The sequence below is a fragment of the Spea bombifrons genome, chromosome 5, assembly GCF_027358695.1.
Source record: "Spea bombifrons isolate aSpeBom1 chromosome 5, aSpeBom1.2.pri, whole genome shotgun sequence".
Taxonomy (NCBI): domain Eukaryota; kingdom Metazoa; phylum Chordata; class Amphibia; order Anura; family Pelobatidae; genus Spea; species Spea bombifrons.
The window spans coordinates 61,971,324-61,987,409 of record NC_071091.1 but is presented as its reverse complement, the minus strand read 5'-3'; the positions used below and the strand labels follow the sequence as shown (position 1 = coordinate 61,987,409).

At 36.0% G+C, this 16,086-nt stretch overlaps 1 protein-coding gene across 1 annotated transcript; it reads left to right on the top strand.

Moving 5' to 3' along the window:
• The first annotated feature begins 427 nt into the window (after positions 1 to 427).
• Positions 428 to 12,336, top strand: GALNT12 (polypeptide N-acetylgalactosaminyltransferase 12). Its single transcript, XM_053468278.1, has 10 exons — positions 428 to 906; positions 6,072 to 6,241; positions 6,562 to 6,751; positions 7,064 to 7,249; positions 8,799 to 8,916; positions 9,148 to 9,324; positions 9,934 to 10,065; positions 10,472 to 10,585; positions 11,338 to 11,493; positions 11,789 to 12,336. The coding sequence occupies exons 1-10, from the start codon at positions 497 to 499 to the stop codon at positions 11,924 to 11,926; spliced, it is 1,791 nt and encodes a 596-aa protein (XP_053324253.1). The 5' UTR covers positions 428 to 496; the 3' UTR covers positions 11,927 to 12,336.
• The last annotated feature ends 3,750 nt before the right edge of the window (positions 12,337 to 16,086 follow it).

Below are 16,086 nucleotides of genomic sequence, written 5' to 3'. Positions count from 1 at the left end.
AGCCACTCTTCAGGACTGCATACAGGTTAAGAGATATTCATTTAATACAGTTATATTTATAAACTCAAGTGTTTGATCATTGCACACACATCTACTAACACACACTAACATACACACATTGTAAATGTATACAAAAGTCTGCTGTACTTTCCTGGAAATAAATGTTCAGTCTGTTTGACACCTAGGTGCTGATATGGAAGCCTAGTGATAGGCATTGACGTAGCCTGAAAATACCAACGTACACGTAATTGCTCTCTGGGATTCACAAAGAATGACTTGGAACTTGGAACTTGAGGACACTCCCTTCTGTCATTCAGTTTCTGCTGGGGCACCTGGTCACCAATCCTTTTGAGAACTGATACTTGTCCCTATCTGTGAAACTTCAAAACAGGTTTAAGCCACCTGCTAGATTGTTTAACTTAAGTTCTAATTATCTAGCTGTCTCCTAACCCTACCTTTGTCACTGTGTGAGTGTAGATAGTGTGGACTTGTCAGGATGAGTAAGAGACGTAGGGGTTTGGTGAACTTATGGGTTCCAGTAAGGAGAAAGAAGGGACTCTATTTATTGGCAGCAATCGTCTGCACATTTTTCTTTGGCTCTCTGTTACTAAGCAAAGGAGGAGAACATCAGAACTCAAAAGGCCATGAAGTGGAGGAGAAGCATGACCGCAGGGAGGTAGATGGTCCACGGGACCCAGTGTCTTATGAGCAGCTCAAGAGGCCAGTGTATGAAAAGCCTCCTTTGGATCCCACTGCATTGGGTGAGTTTGGACGTCCTGTGAGACTCGACCTGCAAGGAAAGGAGAAGCAACTGGAAGAGGAAAGCATCAAAAAGCACCAAATCAACATATACCTCAGTGACAAGATCTCCCTACACCGCAGGCTGGAGGAAAGATGGAATCCAATGTAAGTAACAAATATGCTGAATCTTGTAACATCTTGTAACATATGATACAAAAGTTGCAGCTGTAAATCTTTTGTAATGATTGCAAGTATAAATGCATCTGTGTTCTAATTCAAAAGAACTAGGACCAAAGTTAAATCAAGCAATTGTGACAAAATATAATAAGAAAAGTAAAACAAACATAATAAAGAATTTATTTTAGTTTAGATATATTTGGTGCACTACAGTTTCATATCAAAAGGTCCATATATTTTTCTAGGTAATGTAAAAATAGTGAGTAAACATTTGCACATAAAAAAAAATGTGTACCCTCTTCAACCCATCTGAGATATTTTCATATAATTTACTAAATGCCAAAATACAATAGAAGATAATCAAGTTTATTGCCCAAACCAACTTTATTTATCATCTTTTTCAAAAGCGTGCACTCTTCCTTGCTTAGGTTAGGATGTGGCAGGTACTGGAGGGATGCATCTTAGTAAGATGCAGTAGAGAAGCACCAGCTTCGCAGCTTTGCTTTAAAATTATATCTAAAATAGACATAGCTTCCATATGCGCACCTCAAAAAGGAATCACAGAACATTACAATATATTACTTTACATTTTAGTTGGGATTCACTTCCAGGTTTAAAATGAAAGAAAATGTGGTTCTTCAATTTCTTATTAAATAACATTATTTAATAATTATAATAGTTTCTAGTTTCACTGGAGGCTATGCAATGTTTTCATATGAAATCATATGAAAGAAACAATGTAGAATATAATACAATTTTGTTAACATTGTATGGTTGTGGAATAGTGTTTCTAGGTTTGAGTCAGAGAAGAGTGGGCCAGTGAGGAACAAAGGTGAAGATCAGTCACAGTTCAATTTGTGTTTGTTTTGTAAAATACATAGTATGTCCAAGATTCTGTATTAGAGTGGCATTGGCATTTTGTTTTGCTGACATTGTTGTTTTGTCTTCCTTTTTTTCAAGTAATCCCAATATGTCTTTGTTTATGAGTTTAGTCTTTTGGAAAGCAGTATTTAAAAGACTTTTTGCTTAAATACATGCATACATGTCAAAAGGCAGGTTAAATATTCATAATACTCTTGTGAGTCACAGTAATTGAGCAAATATTCTAACAAACATGTGCAGCAAACGTATTACTTTTCTCATGGGTGAAAAAAATAATGAAAAAAAAAATAATAATAATAATAATAAAAAATATATATAAAATTTCCATCCAATTCTAATTTGTAATATTGGTTTTAAAGCAATTGTGGTTCACTTGCCAAGTGTTAATACTTTGATCATTGTTTGTAAAGCAAATATTGTCTGACACGTATGTGTTCCAGGGTGTGCTTTGAATAGATCCTGTTTCCACGTTAACAAGCGTAAAATCCAGGATTGAATATGACCCAACAGACTTTTATTTTTTCTACCAGTCTACTATGAGAATTTTTAAACTCTCCCTCAAACTACTTAAAGTAAACCCTTGTTTTGTGATCCCATAGGAAAATATATTTGATACTTTTTAGAGATACATATTATATACTGTCTGTATATGACATTTATACCATATCACACAGTACAGAGAAACTTACTAAATTGTTTTATGGCATAGACTACTAGATCAGACAAAGTAATGGGGAAAGCAATGTAGGCTACTCTTATGGAGATTGCATAATGGTTCCCATGCAACCAAGTCTGTAAAGTAAATGTAGTTTGTGGCACTGATCTTGAAAAAAGAGCAGCATGGCTACTGATTAAGTACTTGTATATAATCCAAAAGGCTGTGAAAAGAGAATTTTGTTGTAGGTGTACATATATATATATGACCAGACATATGTTCCCTGCATGTGAAGGTGAACAGAACAAAGCCAAACATATGGGCTTCGTCAATAAAGTTTGGTTGGTATCTCTTTGAGTGCATTGAGCAATGGGCCCACATACACTATATGGCCAAACGTATGTGGGCACCTTTTCACCACACCTATACAAGCTTGTTGAACATCTCATTCCAAAACCATTGGCATTAATTGTCCAAACAATTGTCCAAAATTTCTTTGAATGCTATAGAATTAACATTACATGTCACAGTTTGGGAAGGTCCTTTCTTGTCTCAGCATGATTGTGCCCCAATGCATAAATCAACGTCCATAAAGACATGTTTGACAGGTTTGGCAGAACTAAAGTAGCCTCACAGGCCCCACTCATTAACCCCATCGAATACCTTTGTGATGAATTGGAATGCAGATTGCAAGCAAGGCCTTCTCATCCAACATTTATGCCTGACCTAACAAAAGCTCTTTTGGTTAAATGGGCGCAGGTTTCCAAACACACACTCCAAAATCTTGTGGAAAGCTTTCCCAGAAGAGTAGAGACTGTTATAGCTGCAAAGGGGGGGGGGGGGACTCCATATTAATGCCCAAGGTTTTGTGATGGGATGTCCAGGTGTCCACATACCTTTGGTCGTATAGTGTATTGGGTTCACTTACAATTAGGGAGGGTACCCATGAACTATCGAATTGGCATGTATCTAAAATGATAAGCCACGAACAGGTACTACTTGTTAGCGTGCCCTTTGAGATTCTTCATACTCAACAACATTTCATAATTACTCGAGTTACATTGTTAATTTATAACAGAAGAGCTTGAACACAAGATACTATGGGGTTTAACCACAAAACCTAGGTTTGTAACAGTTTTGACCATAGTTTACAATGTCTTTTCCCAGCATTAACTATGCCTTATAAAGGACCAATTTTGCTGTTTATAGGAGAAATCTTGGCCCATCATAATACATGCTATTGCTATGATTTTTTGTCTGTGACCACAGCATACTTTTAGATGGAATAAACCCCTTGTTTTAGGTAATTTAATAGGTAATTTACAACATTAAACATTTTAGGAGTAATATAGTTGAAATGTTAGACACATTTTGTAATTCAATTGAACAAATAGGGCAGCAATATCCTCTACTGACATTAGATATCCCATGACATGATACACTGCATGGCATCATTGCCACAATGCTATATTCTCCATATTACTACTCCATAACTAGGTGAGTCAAATTAACTACTTTAAAGAATATAAAATAAAGCCTTAAGTATTTATTACTTATGTACTTAATGATTTATTAAACAAATAATGGGCATGGATACTGGAAGTTCCTACTTAAAGCCAATTATCCCTACAGGGAAAGCCCTCGTCTAGTGTATGGCATGCCCTGCCCTTGTTTCTTTGATATTTATCACATTTTCAACACCATAATTACTTGTAGAAACCTAAATAACCTCCTAACCTAGCAAATCACAGGGTGGTGGGAAAGTATTGCATTGATAAGGCTTTTCAGAGTGGAATCAAAGGCTGTGTAATTTATTGCAAGATACAGTTTTGAGTACACACACATATACAGTATATATATATATATTAAAATATTAATACAAAAAATCTTTAACAACACAATTGTTCATGATATTTCTTACACTCTGCAGCAGATAACCCCAATTCTTTCCCACAAATTTGAGTGTAAAGTTATACTTGCATATTATACGCAGGTTTCATTGTACCCGCGACTATACCGCATATACAATCCAGCTGCCTGATTTCATTGTGAGATGTGTTCTTTCAATATTGGGTGCAAATTAGACTAACCAGCTCATAATCATTAATAAAACTCTATCAGCAAAGAAATATCTACATTTGTTTTGCATAAATGTTTTGCATAAAAGATGGAAACCCAACTGTCTACTTATGCTTATTATTATTATTAATATGCATCATAAAGCCAGGTATACTGGGAATAGGTTATATGATCACAATGGTACACGGTGATTGGAAATGACCAGATTATTATTATTATTATTACTACTAATGTGCTACATGAAAAACAGACTATACATTGTGGACATTGGTTTTTGGCGAATCACTGAATTTTCAGAGGTCTGCTAACCAATATTTGAGTTGTCGTTTGAAATCGCTTAAATATATCAACTTTATCAGCATGTCATCTGTGTATAAAAAGTCGAGCTGATGTCAAATGCCAATGTACATCGCAAGTTTCACATTGAGTTTCTGTGAAGTTGATTTCATTGTCGTGTCTGTGAGAAGAGCTTGTCACATGAGCCTGTCATTTCAGTTGGCTGGCGATTTGTCTGTCATTTTCATTAAGTTTAACAGAGTTCTTGGTGAACCCACTTCCTCCTGAGAACAAGGAAGTCGATTGCATCTGATGTGTTTTTTTTTTATTGCTTGGCTCACCGTGGGGCTGCCGAGGTGCACATTTTGGCCAACGCAAATACATTTCCGACACAAATTCAACTAGATATCCAGCTCACAGTTACTTAACCTTTAGTGAGTAGATAGACCGCACAGATTATATGCAAGAGGAGGAACCAGATGTTTGGCAGCACCCAAGACACTTAATTAACAATTTAATTGATACAGCATTAGCTGATTACATTGAGCATGTTCAGATAACAGAACTGGATTTAATAAAAGACTAACTATTATAATCTATTGTATTGCCTGCAGATCATCCCTGGTAGTCTTTAGTTATAATATAATCTTTAGTTGGAAATTAGACTTATTTCTCACCCTCCCATTTGCCTCCACGAATAGGGTTATGTGTTTTCTAGCACAAAATCAGATTTTTCCATTAAGAAGCTGTAAAACCGGAACCAAATGACACGTAATCCTACAGACTAGGAATCCATCCTAATTTACTTAGTGTGGGTGGGGTATAAGCCAGTAACGATGAATAGATTGAGGGTCTGATCCTGGTAGTAGATTTCGGAAAAACCCAAAGTAATGTACTTAGTATTTGTTTTACCAACAGATTATTGTTTGGCGAAACTATTTATTTTGCATCTTGAATAATCTTTCTTTATCTGAAGGCAGGGCCTAATGTACTCTGTTATTTACCTCCCATTAATTATAGAAGCCTTGTGTAGAGCTGACCAAGGCAACTTTTTTTTTCTTAGTACTTACTGATAAAAAGAAACCTGGATGTTAATGTCCAGGTATTCAAAAATGATTTCCTTTATTCACATCATAGCACTTTATCTCAAATGGAAGCATGGCGCAGACTTCCCAGTTACAAGGGAGAACTCTGATCCTCTCAAACCCGTAGAGTAGTGATCTGATATAATTTAACATGATTAAATGTTATTTTTTTGCAGGTGTAAAAATGTGAAATTTGATTATTACAAGTTACCAAGAACATCTGTGGTCATTGCTTTTTACAATGAAGCCTGGTCTACACTCCTGAGAACTGTCCACAGTGTTTTGGAAACATCACCAGATATCCTCTTGGAGGAAATCATTCTTGTCGATGATTATAGTGACAAAGGTAAAACATCTCTTTAATGTGTGTATAGTAGCTGAGAAGAATGATTGGTATCGGATATTCTCTTACAAGAGCATCTAACACAGAAGTATATATTTAGAGTTAATGAAGTGTAGATATTCATTTATTTGGCTTTGTACAATCTGATATTCTTACCCACAGAAGACATTAAAAGACAAAGCCAAACATTGTTTGCTCTGGTAGTAATCCCTTTAACAACGCCTAGCTAAAAGATGGAATCTGGGCACCTGTACTGTTTTTATATGCATTTTTCTGGAAAGTAGAATATATATAAAGCAATACACAATTTCTTTTCTCAACAGAGCACTTGAAGGAACCTTTGGAAAAACATATTTCCACTCTTAGAAAAGTGAGACTTGTCCGCGCAAATAAAAGAGAAGGGTTAGTGCGTGCCCGCCTTTTGGGTGCCTCCACTGCTACAGGAGAAGTTCTGACCTTTTTGGATTGTCATTGTGAGTGTCATGAAGGCTGGCTGGAACCTCTACTGGAAAGGTATAATGGCTAGTATTCTTGATCAGGGGTAGCCAACAGGTAAATCTCTGGGTGTTTTTGGACAACTGATGCTTAACTAGCATCAAGGTTGTTTTAGTAGGCAGCTGTGCTCTACTACTATAATATAGTACATATATATCTTTATATAAGTGGCTCCTGTTACATAGAAGCATAGGCATGTATATATAATCAGTATGTTGCATCCATACTCCAGGTTTGGCATAGCTTAGCAGGTGTATTTCTAATATCAACAACAACAAATAACAATACCTTAATGTTAGCTATTTTTTAACATCTACTTTTTTTATTAAGGATTAGTGAAAAGGAATCAGCTGTTGTTTGCCCGGTGATCGACGTGATTGACTGGAATACTTTTGAGTATTTGGGCAATGCAGGCGAACCTCAGATTGGAGGTTTTGATTGGAGGCTGGTTTTCACTTGGCATTCAGTGCCAGACAGAGAGCAAAGGCGCAGACGGTCTAACATTGATGTGATCAGGTAAATACTATCTACTTATTTATCTGGGATTGGAAAGGTTTTTTTATACTGGAAAAATGAAAATGTTGTAAATGTGATTCTGCAATCTTACCTTACGCTAAAGTTTCTCTGCATTTGTTGTCCGATACATTAATTATTGAGCAAGGTTTCAACAATTAAAGGAAATACTGTTATATATTAAGAATCAAATGTTTCCAGGTAGATTATGTGTTTAGAATACTGAATATTCAGTGTTTATAATTTGATTTACTAAACTTTCAAGTTAAAACCTAGATTGTTTATCTGCACGAAAGTAGATATTTTGTGCTGTTATTTATGAGATTGGCTATTGTGCACATTTTTGTTTGCACTTTTAAGCTGTCGCCATGTAGTGTAAGTAGATATATGTTTTGATCTATGTATATGCGAACAGATAATAAATTGCTTGCTTTTTAAAGTAGGTACCTGTTTTGTATGACAAATATATTTAATGATGTGTACTTACAGTCCACGCACACTTTAACCCCTTTGTGACAGTGGGGTTTACCCCCATAAGTGACCAGAGTTTTTTTGCTATGTTAAGCATATTTTGGTTCAAACATTCACTTTTTCCATGTTTAGTGTACCCAGACAAATTATATATATATATAGACACCTAGAGCTATCTCTTTATACCATTTCATTATAAATACTATGTCAAAACATAGTAAAAATTAAGGAAAAAACTGTGGATTAGGCAAGAAAGGTTTTTTTATGTGTATTTCTAGTGAGAGGGGCACCAGGTGTTTGGGCACCTATTTTACCCCAGAGATCTTTCTTGTTGTCATAAGGGGATGGTACCCCTTATGACAACAACCTTTAATGTACTATATGTACCCCTGGATATTTTTTCTTGCTCAAAAACAATCCAGTTTATTCTTAAAAGCTTCTGCAGTTCTTACGACCGCCATTTCCATAAGCAGTGCATCACAGCGCCCTTACTGTGAAAAATATCTGTTTAAAATGAAACAATGGCTCCTCTAATCTTAATAAACGGCCTATTGTTTTTATTGTTTTTTTTGTGTCATATGAAAAAATGCATTAGCACACTGTGATGGTCGTCTCTTAGCTGCTTGTTTTTTAAAGTTAATATATCCAAATTAGCTGAATGATCCTTAAAGCTAAAACGTTCCTTTCCCTTTGCTAATTGTATTGCTCTTCATTGTACTTTTCCCAATTCAGTCACATCTCCTTCATGAATTGGTACCCACGATATAATTGTGTATTTTTAATGAGGCATAACTAATGTTTTGTATTGAGGAAAAATCACATTTGTTTAGGTCTTGCTTTGATATCCTTATTAATGCATGCTAGAGAATTGTTAGCTTTATTAGTTGGTACTGGACATTGGATATTGTAAACTGAGTTTAGCATAATTAGCATGTATATTTTTAATAGCCAAAATCCAATAGGACCCAGGACAGCTTCTTAATATAGTTCAGCAAACGTCTAGTTATAAGTAATATCTATAATAAAGCTTGCGGTTCATGTTTAAGATAGTAGTAACAGTAAATGTTTTCTATTCTCCTAGCTCTCCAACGATGGCTGGTGGATTGTTTTCAGTTAGCAAGAGGTACTTTGAATATCTAGGCTCTTATGATACTGGAATGGAAGTTTGGGGCGGAGAAAATTTGGAGTTTTCATTTAGGGTAAGTTGACAATTTGTTCCGTATCTTAAACTTTCAAGCTGACACATTTTTGAAGGGGTATTTAGGTTCATTGTTTAAGCAATCTCAATGAAATCCAAGTAGCACCTCTGTTTACTTACCTGGCAGCGGCACAGACCTTTTGTTTGGTCACAGGGTCCTCCCAGCCTACCAGGCTTGCAGTGTTTGCTTGCTGTGCATGTACTGATTATATGTCCTACATTGTCTTCGTAGATCTGGCAGTGTGGGGGAAGTCTTGAGGTTCACCCATGTTCCCATGTTGGCCATGTCTTTCCCAAACAAGCCCCGTATTCCCGTAGTAAAGCTTTGGCCAACAGTGTCCGGGCAGCAGAAGTATGGATGGATGAATATAAGGAACTGTACTACCATCGAAACCCACATGCACGCTTGGTAAGCTTACCAAAAAAAGAGAAAACTGTCTAGTAACGGGAGGAAGTTTATGGTGAACTTGTGCTTTAACAGCCAAATAATTCATACATTTTAAATTCATTATTTCTAAAGCAATTTCCATGGTTGTGGAAAACACTACATCAGCAGTCATCTTATTATCTTCTTCTCTGTATATTCCTAAGTATTTGTCCCATTAACTTATTTTTGTTGCATTGCTGATGGTTCAGGGTTCATATGTAAGGGTGCAGTAAGGTAGGTAACTTTACAACAGGGAAATCATTATGTTCTATTATAATATTTTGCTATTATTTGCCACCCACCTCGACTTCCCTGAGCTAAAATATTTCCTTACTTATAGTTATATAAAAAAAAACAATTACACTAATTGAAAAACAAAAAATTAAGTTCTCCTTTAAAGCTTTCCTAGTCACAGGTGAAAATTTTGTGAACCATGTACCCAGCTTGAGAAAGACAAGCCTAACAATAAATGGAATCATTTTGCCAGTTGTAGCCACAACATTAAATCATATCAAACAATTTAAGAAAAACATTATTATCGTTGTTAGTATAGGTCTATGCATTCTATTTATTTATTTGTATATGTTATAGGAACCATATGGGGATGTAACAGAAAGAAGGCAACTTAGACAGAAACTCCAATGCAAAGATTTCAAATGGTTCTTGGAGAACATTTACCCAGAGATTCATGTCCCAGAAGACAAACCAGGACAATTTGGAATGGTAGGTGCCTCATTGGGAGGGCCAACATCTTTGTACACTTGATCTTTTTCCACGGGAAATTCGGTTGTTGCTGCGGAGGTAGTTTAGTAAAATGTATTTGTGATTCCAGATCTATATAGCTCCCTCTGATGAAGTGTCCTCATCTCCCCTTACATCATATGATATTCCTCAAGTAGTGCAGGCAATATCTATCTATCTATCTATCTATCTATCTATCTATCTATCTATCTATCTATCTATATGTCTGTATATATATATATATATATATATATATATATATATAATGAAAATAGTAAAATAGTGATATTTTGACTTGATTACACCTGTTGCCTGAGTTTTCCACAACTTTGTGGAAGGGAAGATTAGACAGCAGTGACTGAAACATGTCAACATTTATACTCCACAGCTGAAGAACAAAGGAATGCTCAATTATTGCTTTGACTACAATCCACCAAATGAGAATGAGGTCACCGGACAGAAGATCATTTTATATCCATGTCATGGTATGGGACAAAATCAGGTAAGAATTTCTCCGAAAACCAGGACGCATAATGTCATTATTATCTGTTAATTTATGTGTACTACTCCTGGCAATTACCTAACCCATCAAACCATGAGTTATTCTTTTTGTGACCAAGGGTAGGCCAAGGCCCACAACTTTCTCGCATCATTAAACTTTTTACTAACTGTGCCCACAAAAACATTTCTGTCTAGAAGAGTTTGCTTAGAGAGAAATGTTATGTCATGGTGAAGTAATAATACGGATGGAAATACAGATTTTCATGCTTTTGTAGACAGAACATAATTAGGAAGCCTACATCTTTCTTGGCATTGTTTGGAAATGCTCTTGCGTCTACATAGTGAAAAAAGAAAATGTTTTAGCAATACCTGTTTTAACAATACAATAATACCATATTACACCTGTGTTATGAGAACCATAATACAGCCGAGTGTTTTGAAAGCTTGATTTACCCTTCCAAAATCAGCCACTAGAAGGGACTTTATAATGAATTTGCGATTAAACCAAGTTTTGGCAGAATATTTTTCCATCACAGCTACAGGTGATGATAACAGTTTGGACTACGCAGACTACGCAGACCATTTATTGAAAAACCTTCAATTAAATAAGCTACACATACCTAAAATACATACTTTCGTGCCCTCATAAAATAATAAGATTCTTTATATTAAATACCTTCATTTTATTATAAATATTTCCGGTGTTTACAGCCCTCCCATGTTTTACATTAATGTTTAATATTTGTTTTTCAGTTCTTTGAATATACATCGTACAATGAAATCCGCTACAACACCAGGCAGCCTGAAGGATGTGCTGCAGTTGATCCAAATACTGATCATCTCACAATGTACTTATGTCGTGAAAATGGTCAGAGTGTGCCTGATAATCAGAAGTTTATTTTCCGAGAGGTATATTTTATTTGTTGATAAATGCTTATAAGTGATCTGATTTTTATGTGTGAGATTTTCTCAGTCTGTGATGATGTCTCCGGGGAAATCAATATAGTCACAGTTGTATATGTATTATGATTAGATTTTCTAAATGAATTAAGTGCTGCATTGTCTGTTGTCAGTGGACTCCGTGTTAGATATTGGTTGCATTGCCCAATCAATCAAAAAAAGAAGTTAGCATTTTTGGCTGTTTTGTTTGACCATTATTTTACAAAATTGGTATGCTAATTATTGCCTATATGTTATTTCACAGGATGGTAGTTTACTTCACCAGCAGACCCAAAAATGTGTGCAAGCTGAGAAAAACACTGAGACAAACCATCCTGAACCTAGGTTACGGCCATGCGCAGACACTGATCTACAGAAATGGTTCTTCCAGGAGAGGAGCTGAGCCGCATGGACATTTTATTTTAATTACATTAACCGTAAACCAATATTCCAGACCAAAAACCCTTGCTTATAAAAAGCAATAACCAGAAGAGACTGATCACTGTTTTTAGTTTTAAGTTGTATGGGTGTTAATGGCAAATTATTTTTTGGTGGGGTAGAAGAATTATTGGGAGCCTTAAATTTGTGCATACATTTACAGTTTTATGTTATTGTGTGTGGGGTTTTTTTTGTAATTTACATTGGTTCCATTTATGCAAAATCAGTACAACAATTTAATTATTTTTTTATCATCCCAAGTAAAAAAAAAAACACCTCCTAACAATACTCTTCTATCCTTGGTTAGCTGCTTACAGGAATCTTAGTTTTCATGGCAATGTCAATATTACACATACCCACCTTTACAGAAGTAAAGTTTTGTTGCATATTGATTCTACTTCACATAAACATCTCCAGTGCAGATCAATGGTATCTTGCCATCTTAGAATGACTAGAGATGACAAATGGGTTAACCTGAATAGATTTGGTGAGCAGCATTTGTTAGAAGTCCCACAGACTTCATAGGTATTAAATAGCCAAGCTGGAAACTCTAGACCCAGTCTTTGTGTACAGTTTTGCTGTTTTAGTGCCAACTTTTGCTCAAGGTAGCACCAGCTTTAGTGGTTCTTGACTTACTGTGCCTCCAATGTACAACTGCGCTACTACATTTAGCATTTCGGGTATACTGTGTTAGTGTCTTTTCTTCACTTTGGATTTGGTTATCTGGAGTGGGATAAGTATTCTTTATAAGAAAATATTCATTTTTTTCCTTGAGAAACTACACATATCAAGGTTCCTTGTTAAATCTTGCCACAGGGATGATTTTTGGGGGGCTGAACATATATTAAATGTTTGTACCTCTTTTCTAAACATATCCAAGCTGATCAGCAGTGTGTAAGAAACATTTATGCAGATGTATGTATAGTCACCATGAAATTGGACTATGAATCATGCATCTCTACCAGATAAAAATAAACATAGCTGTATTAGCCCAGGAGTCTTTAGTTGAAGGTGGTATCGTTTTATTGGATCAACACTTGATTGATATATAAACTTTGGATGGTCTCTTCTTCAGATTGAATCATTTGATTCCATTTGAAGAAGAGGCCTCTAACGTTGTAAACTTTCGTGTAGCTTCTTTTTCTATGTTAGCCTAATAAAAGGTAACAACTTTAACTCTAGACTCCACACCTCTACTAGGTAATACACGTTGGGTGGCTAAAAACTGTTTGGGCAATTTTTTACATTTTTTTTTTACCCTTTTGTGATAAATATGTTTTTTTATCTATTTCCGTACGTTACAAATATCATATCAAAGGCACATATCTGTATTAGAGATTCATAATTATTATTTTTTTTAGAAAGCAAATATATAATGAGGGGGTACTATTTGGGGGATAAATCAAGTCTACTTTGCACATCATGTTCAAGAATAAGTCTTGCTTTTTATTCAGAGTATTAGTAGATACATTTTCCACATGCCCTAGAAGGAAACCTTACAAAAGTGATAGGGGCCAGGGCCACCTTACGTGGAAGTAATCACTCTCTGCCTGCTTGCAATTTTAATTTTGACATTTTTATGTTCTTGTATCCCCCTCCACTAGACAACTCTCCCATGTCTAAGTGAGGGATCTTTGGTACATATGTGATCTCTGGGGGCTCTGACAAGTCCCCCTGAGAGCCAAATGAAGGCTATAATAATAGGTAATACAATCCACCACTCACTACGTCAATCTTAGAGTGCACTCCACCCAAATAAAAACTGCATTATTAAAGGGACAGTTTAGTGTCCCATGCAGCCTCGCCAACACAGAATGCATATTATGAAAATAGTTTGCATGTACTTTAATGTACATTCTTCACCCTGTTACATAAATACATAAATCATTTGTCATTAGAAGCTGCAACTTCAGCGCAGTAGCAACTCACCCAGTTTTGGTCCTATGTTTGTGCCACCAATAGGCTCCTTGAAGCATGGAAACCTATGGGAGTGTTTTCTGCACATGCACACAGGGGGTCTCATTTGATCACCCTGGAACTCTTTTCGAACCAGCAGAGGATTTGGGTGGCAGTGAGTATACCGCATATAAGCGCAAGTAGAAGGAGATGTCTTTGAACAAACACATCTGCAACCTAAGTAACTGTGGGCTGGAAAATAATGCATGGGGGGCTTCGCAGAATTCCTCCATGCAGTTGCACAAGGCACAGGAATTATTATTATGTGCTTCTTCTAGGCAAACATATTTATTTTCAACACATTTGTCCTACGTGTTTTTTTTATTGTTAGACCAATATTGCCAACCTGACCTGAAAAGTCTCAGCAAGTACCACATGCAACTTGAACGTGACTTCAGCTTTATACAGAATTGCTACTTTAATTAAGTGTAATGGTTTACAGAGCACCTTGTTTTGTTTACTTAAAGGTACAGCAGCTGCAAGAACGATTTATTTAGCTAAGTGGGGCTTAGTCTCTGAATTCACTATGAATTAAAAACAATAATTGCTTATCCTCAACTAAGATTTAGCCCACCCTGAACGCTACAGTAGTTCAATCAGTGACAGGACCTCACTCATTTAAATTTACTTTATTCAGGTTCATCCACATTATTCTTGGAGCAGACGCTCAATTGGATTGGCATTCCTGCAAATGATTGTGCCAACTCCCTCTTCAGTGAATAAATACCATACTGTATTTGATTAAGCAAATCTTTTTTTTGTTTGTTTTTTCAACATCTTGCATTTATCTGACAAGCTATTGAAATTTTTTGTCTATTTTATGGTTGTTAAATTAAAGAAAATATTGATTTATTGTGATGGTGTTCCTCTGTTCTAATTACTCCCTTTAAGACAAAGGTTTTTCAGAACTTTTTTTTAAAAAATCATGTTTGTGTAACACCCCTTCTGTGTTTTTAAGAGTACCCATACAAATATCAGCTTTTTGTAGAGTAAGTAGGGATTTTGTTTGTACTCTCTATAGTCCTCAGATATGAAACAGTACCCCTAGTGTGGGTCAGGGTGACATCACATTTTCTAAAATGTAAGATTACAATTTAATTATGTCCAGGAAGCAGGGCTTTAATAAAAAAAAAGTTAACAAAAATGATGCAAACGTTAGCCCTTAAGTGTACATATATGTAAAAAGAACCTTAATGTTTAAAGGTGAAGTCCCATTGAAAAGGTTTTATTCTTGAGAATGTAGCATAGACAAAGAGAAACAAAAAAAAACATAGACCTGGAGGAAGCTGCCATTGTTGTTGACTTACCCTACTAACAATCACTGCCTTGAGCTGATTCTTTAAGGCAATGCTAAAGATGTCTTTTCATCTATAGAATTTCATTAGACAGTCTTCGGCTGTGTGATTAACAATGAGCCATTCTATTGTTAACCCGAGCGTAAAATAAGGAGCCTGGGCGTTTGTCTAGCACATATATAACAGCGATAACACGCTTGTACACAAAAGAATGGTTAATATGCAGCATCCTCAAAAGATGATGAAAACACTACAACTTTAGAATAGTCTAAGTCCCGTATACTGCTAAATAGATTCTCATATTTGTCCTGAGTTTAGAAATACCCAAATGTGTTAACGGCGCAAAACAAATAGCATAAAAGTACAAAGTAGTGTTTTGCCATTTAAAAAAGCATTTTTTCAAATCTGGTCTTCCAGCACCCATGTCCTATTTGGGACATCTTTGAAGCCGGCCAATTCAATTTACCCTAGTAAATTTCAAATACTGGTATTTTAGCACACTTTCCATGCACTATTTCTATCACTAGCCTTCGCCACACACACATTGAACTTCAGGTACAAACTGACAGCTCCTGGTATACTTCACTTTAAAGCACAGTGATACAACCCATGCATAGGTTTGTCTGAGGTGCACTGTGGGACAAGCTATAAGATGCTGTCCGTTCTTGGATGAGTCATTTATTTTGCATAATTTTACCCTTTGGGAAAAGGTGGATCCAGAGATGGTCCTTGTTATCTTGAGCCTATAGGGATACCATGCTGCACAGATGAGGCCAATGAAGGATGAGACATACATTTGGGGTTTGTTGGTTGTGCCGTGGAAATTTCCCTCACATTTCTGTTCTGGACTGCCCTTTGGAGAGGATCAGACGGA

Coding starts and splice junctions, on each gene's coding strand:
- GALNT12 (XM_053468278.1), top strand. CDS start 497: ATGAGTAAGAGACGTAGGGGTTTGGTGAACTTATGGGTTCCAGTAAGG. Junction 7,250..8,798: donor TCTAACATTGATGTGATCAG/GTAAATACTATC, acceptor CTATTCTCCTAG/CTCTCCAACGATGGCTGGTG. Junction 10,066..10,471: donor AACCAGGACAATTTGGAATG/GTAGGTGCCTCA, acceptor TATACTCCACAG/CTGAAGAACAAAGGAATGCT.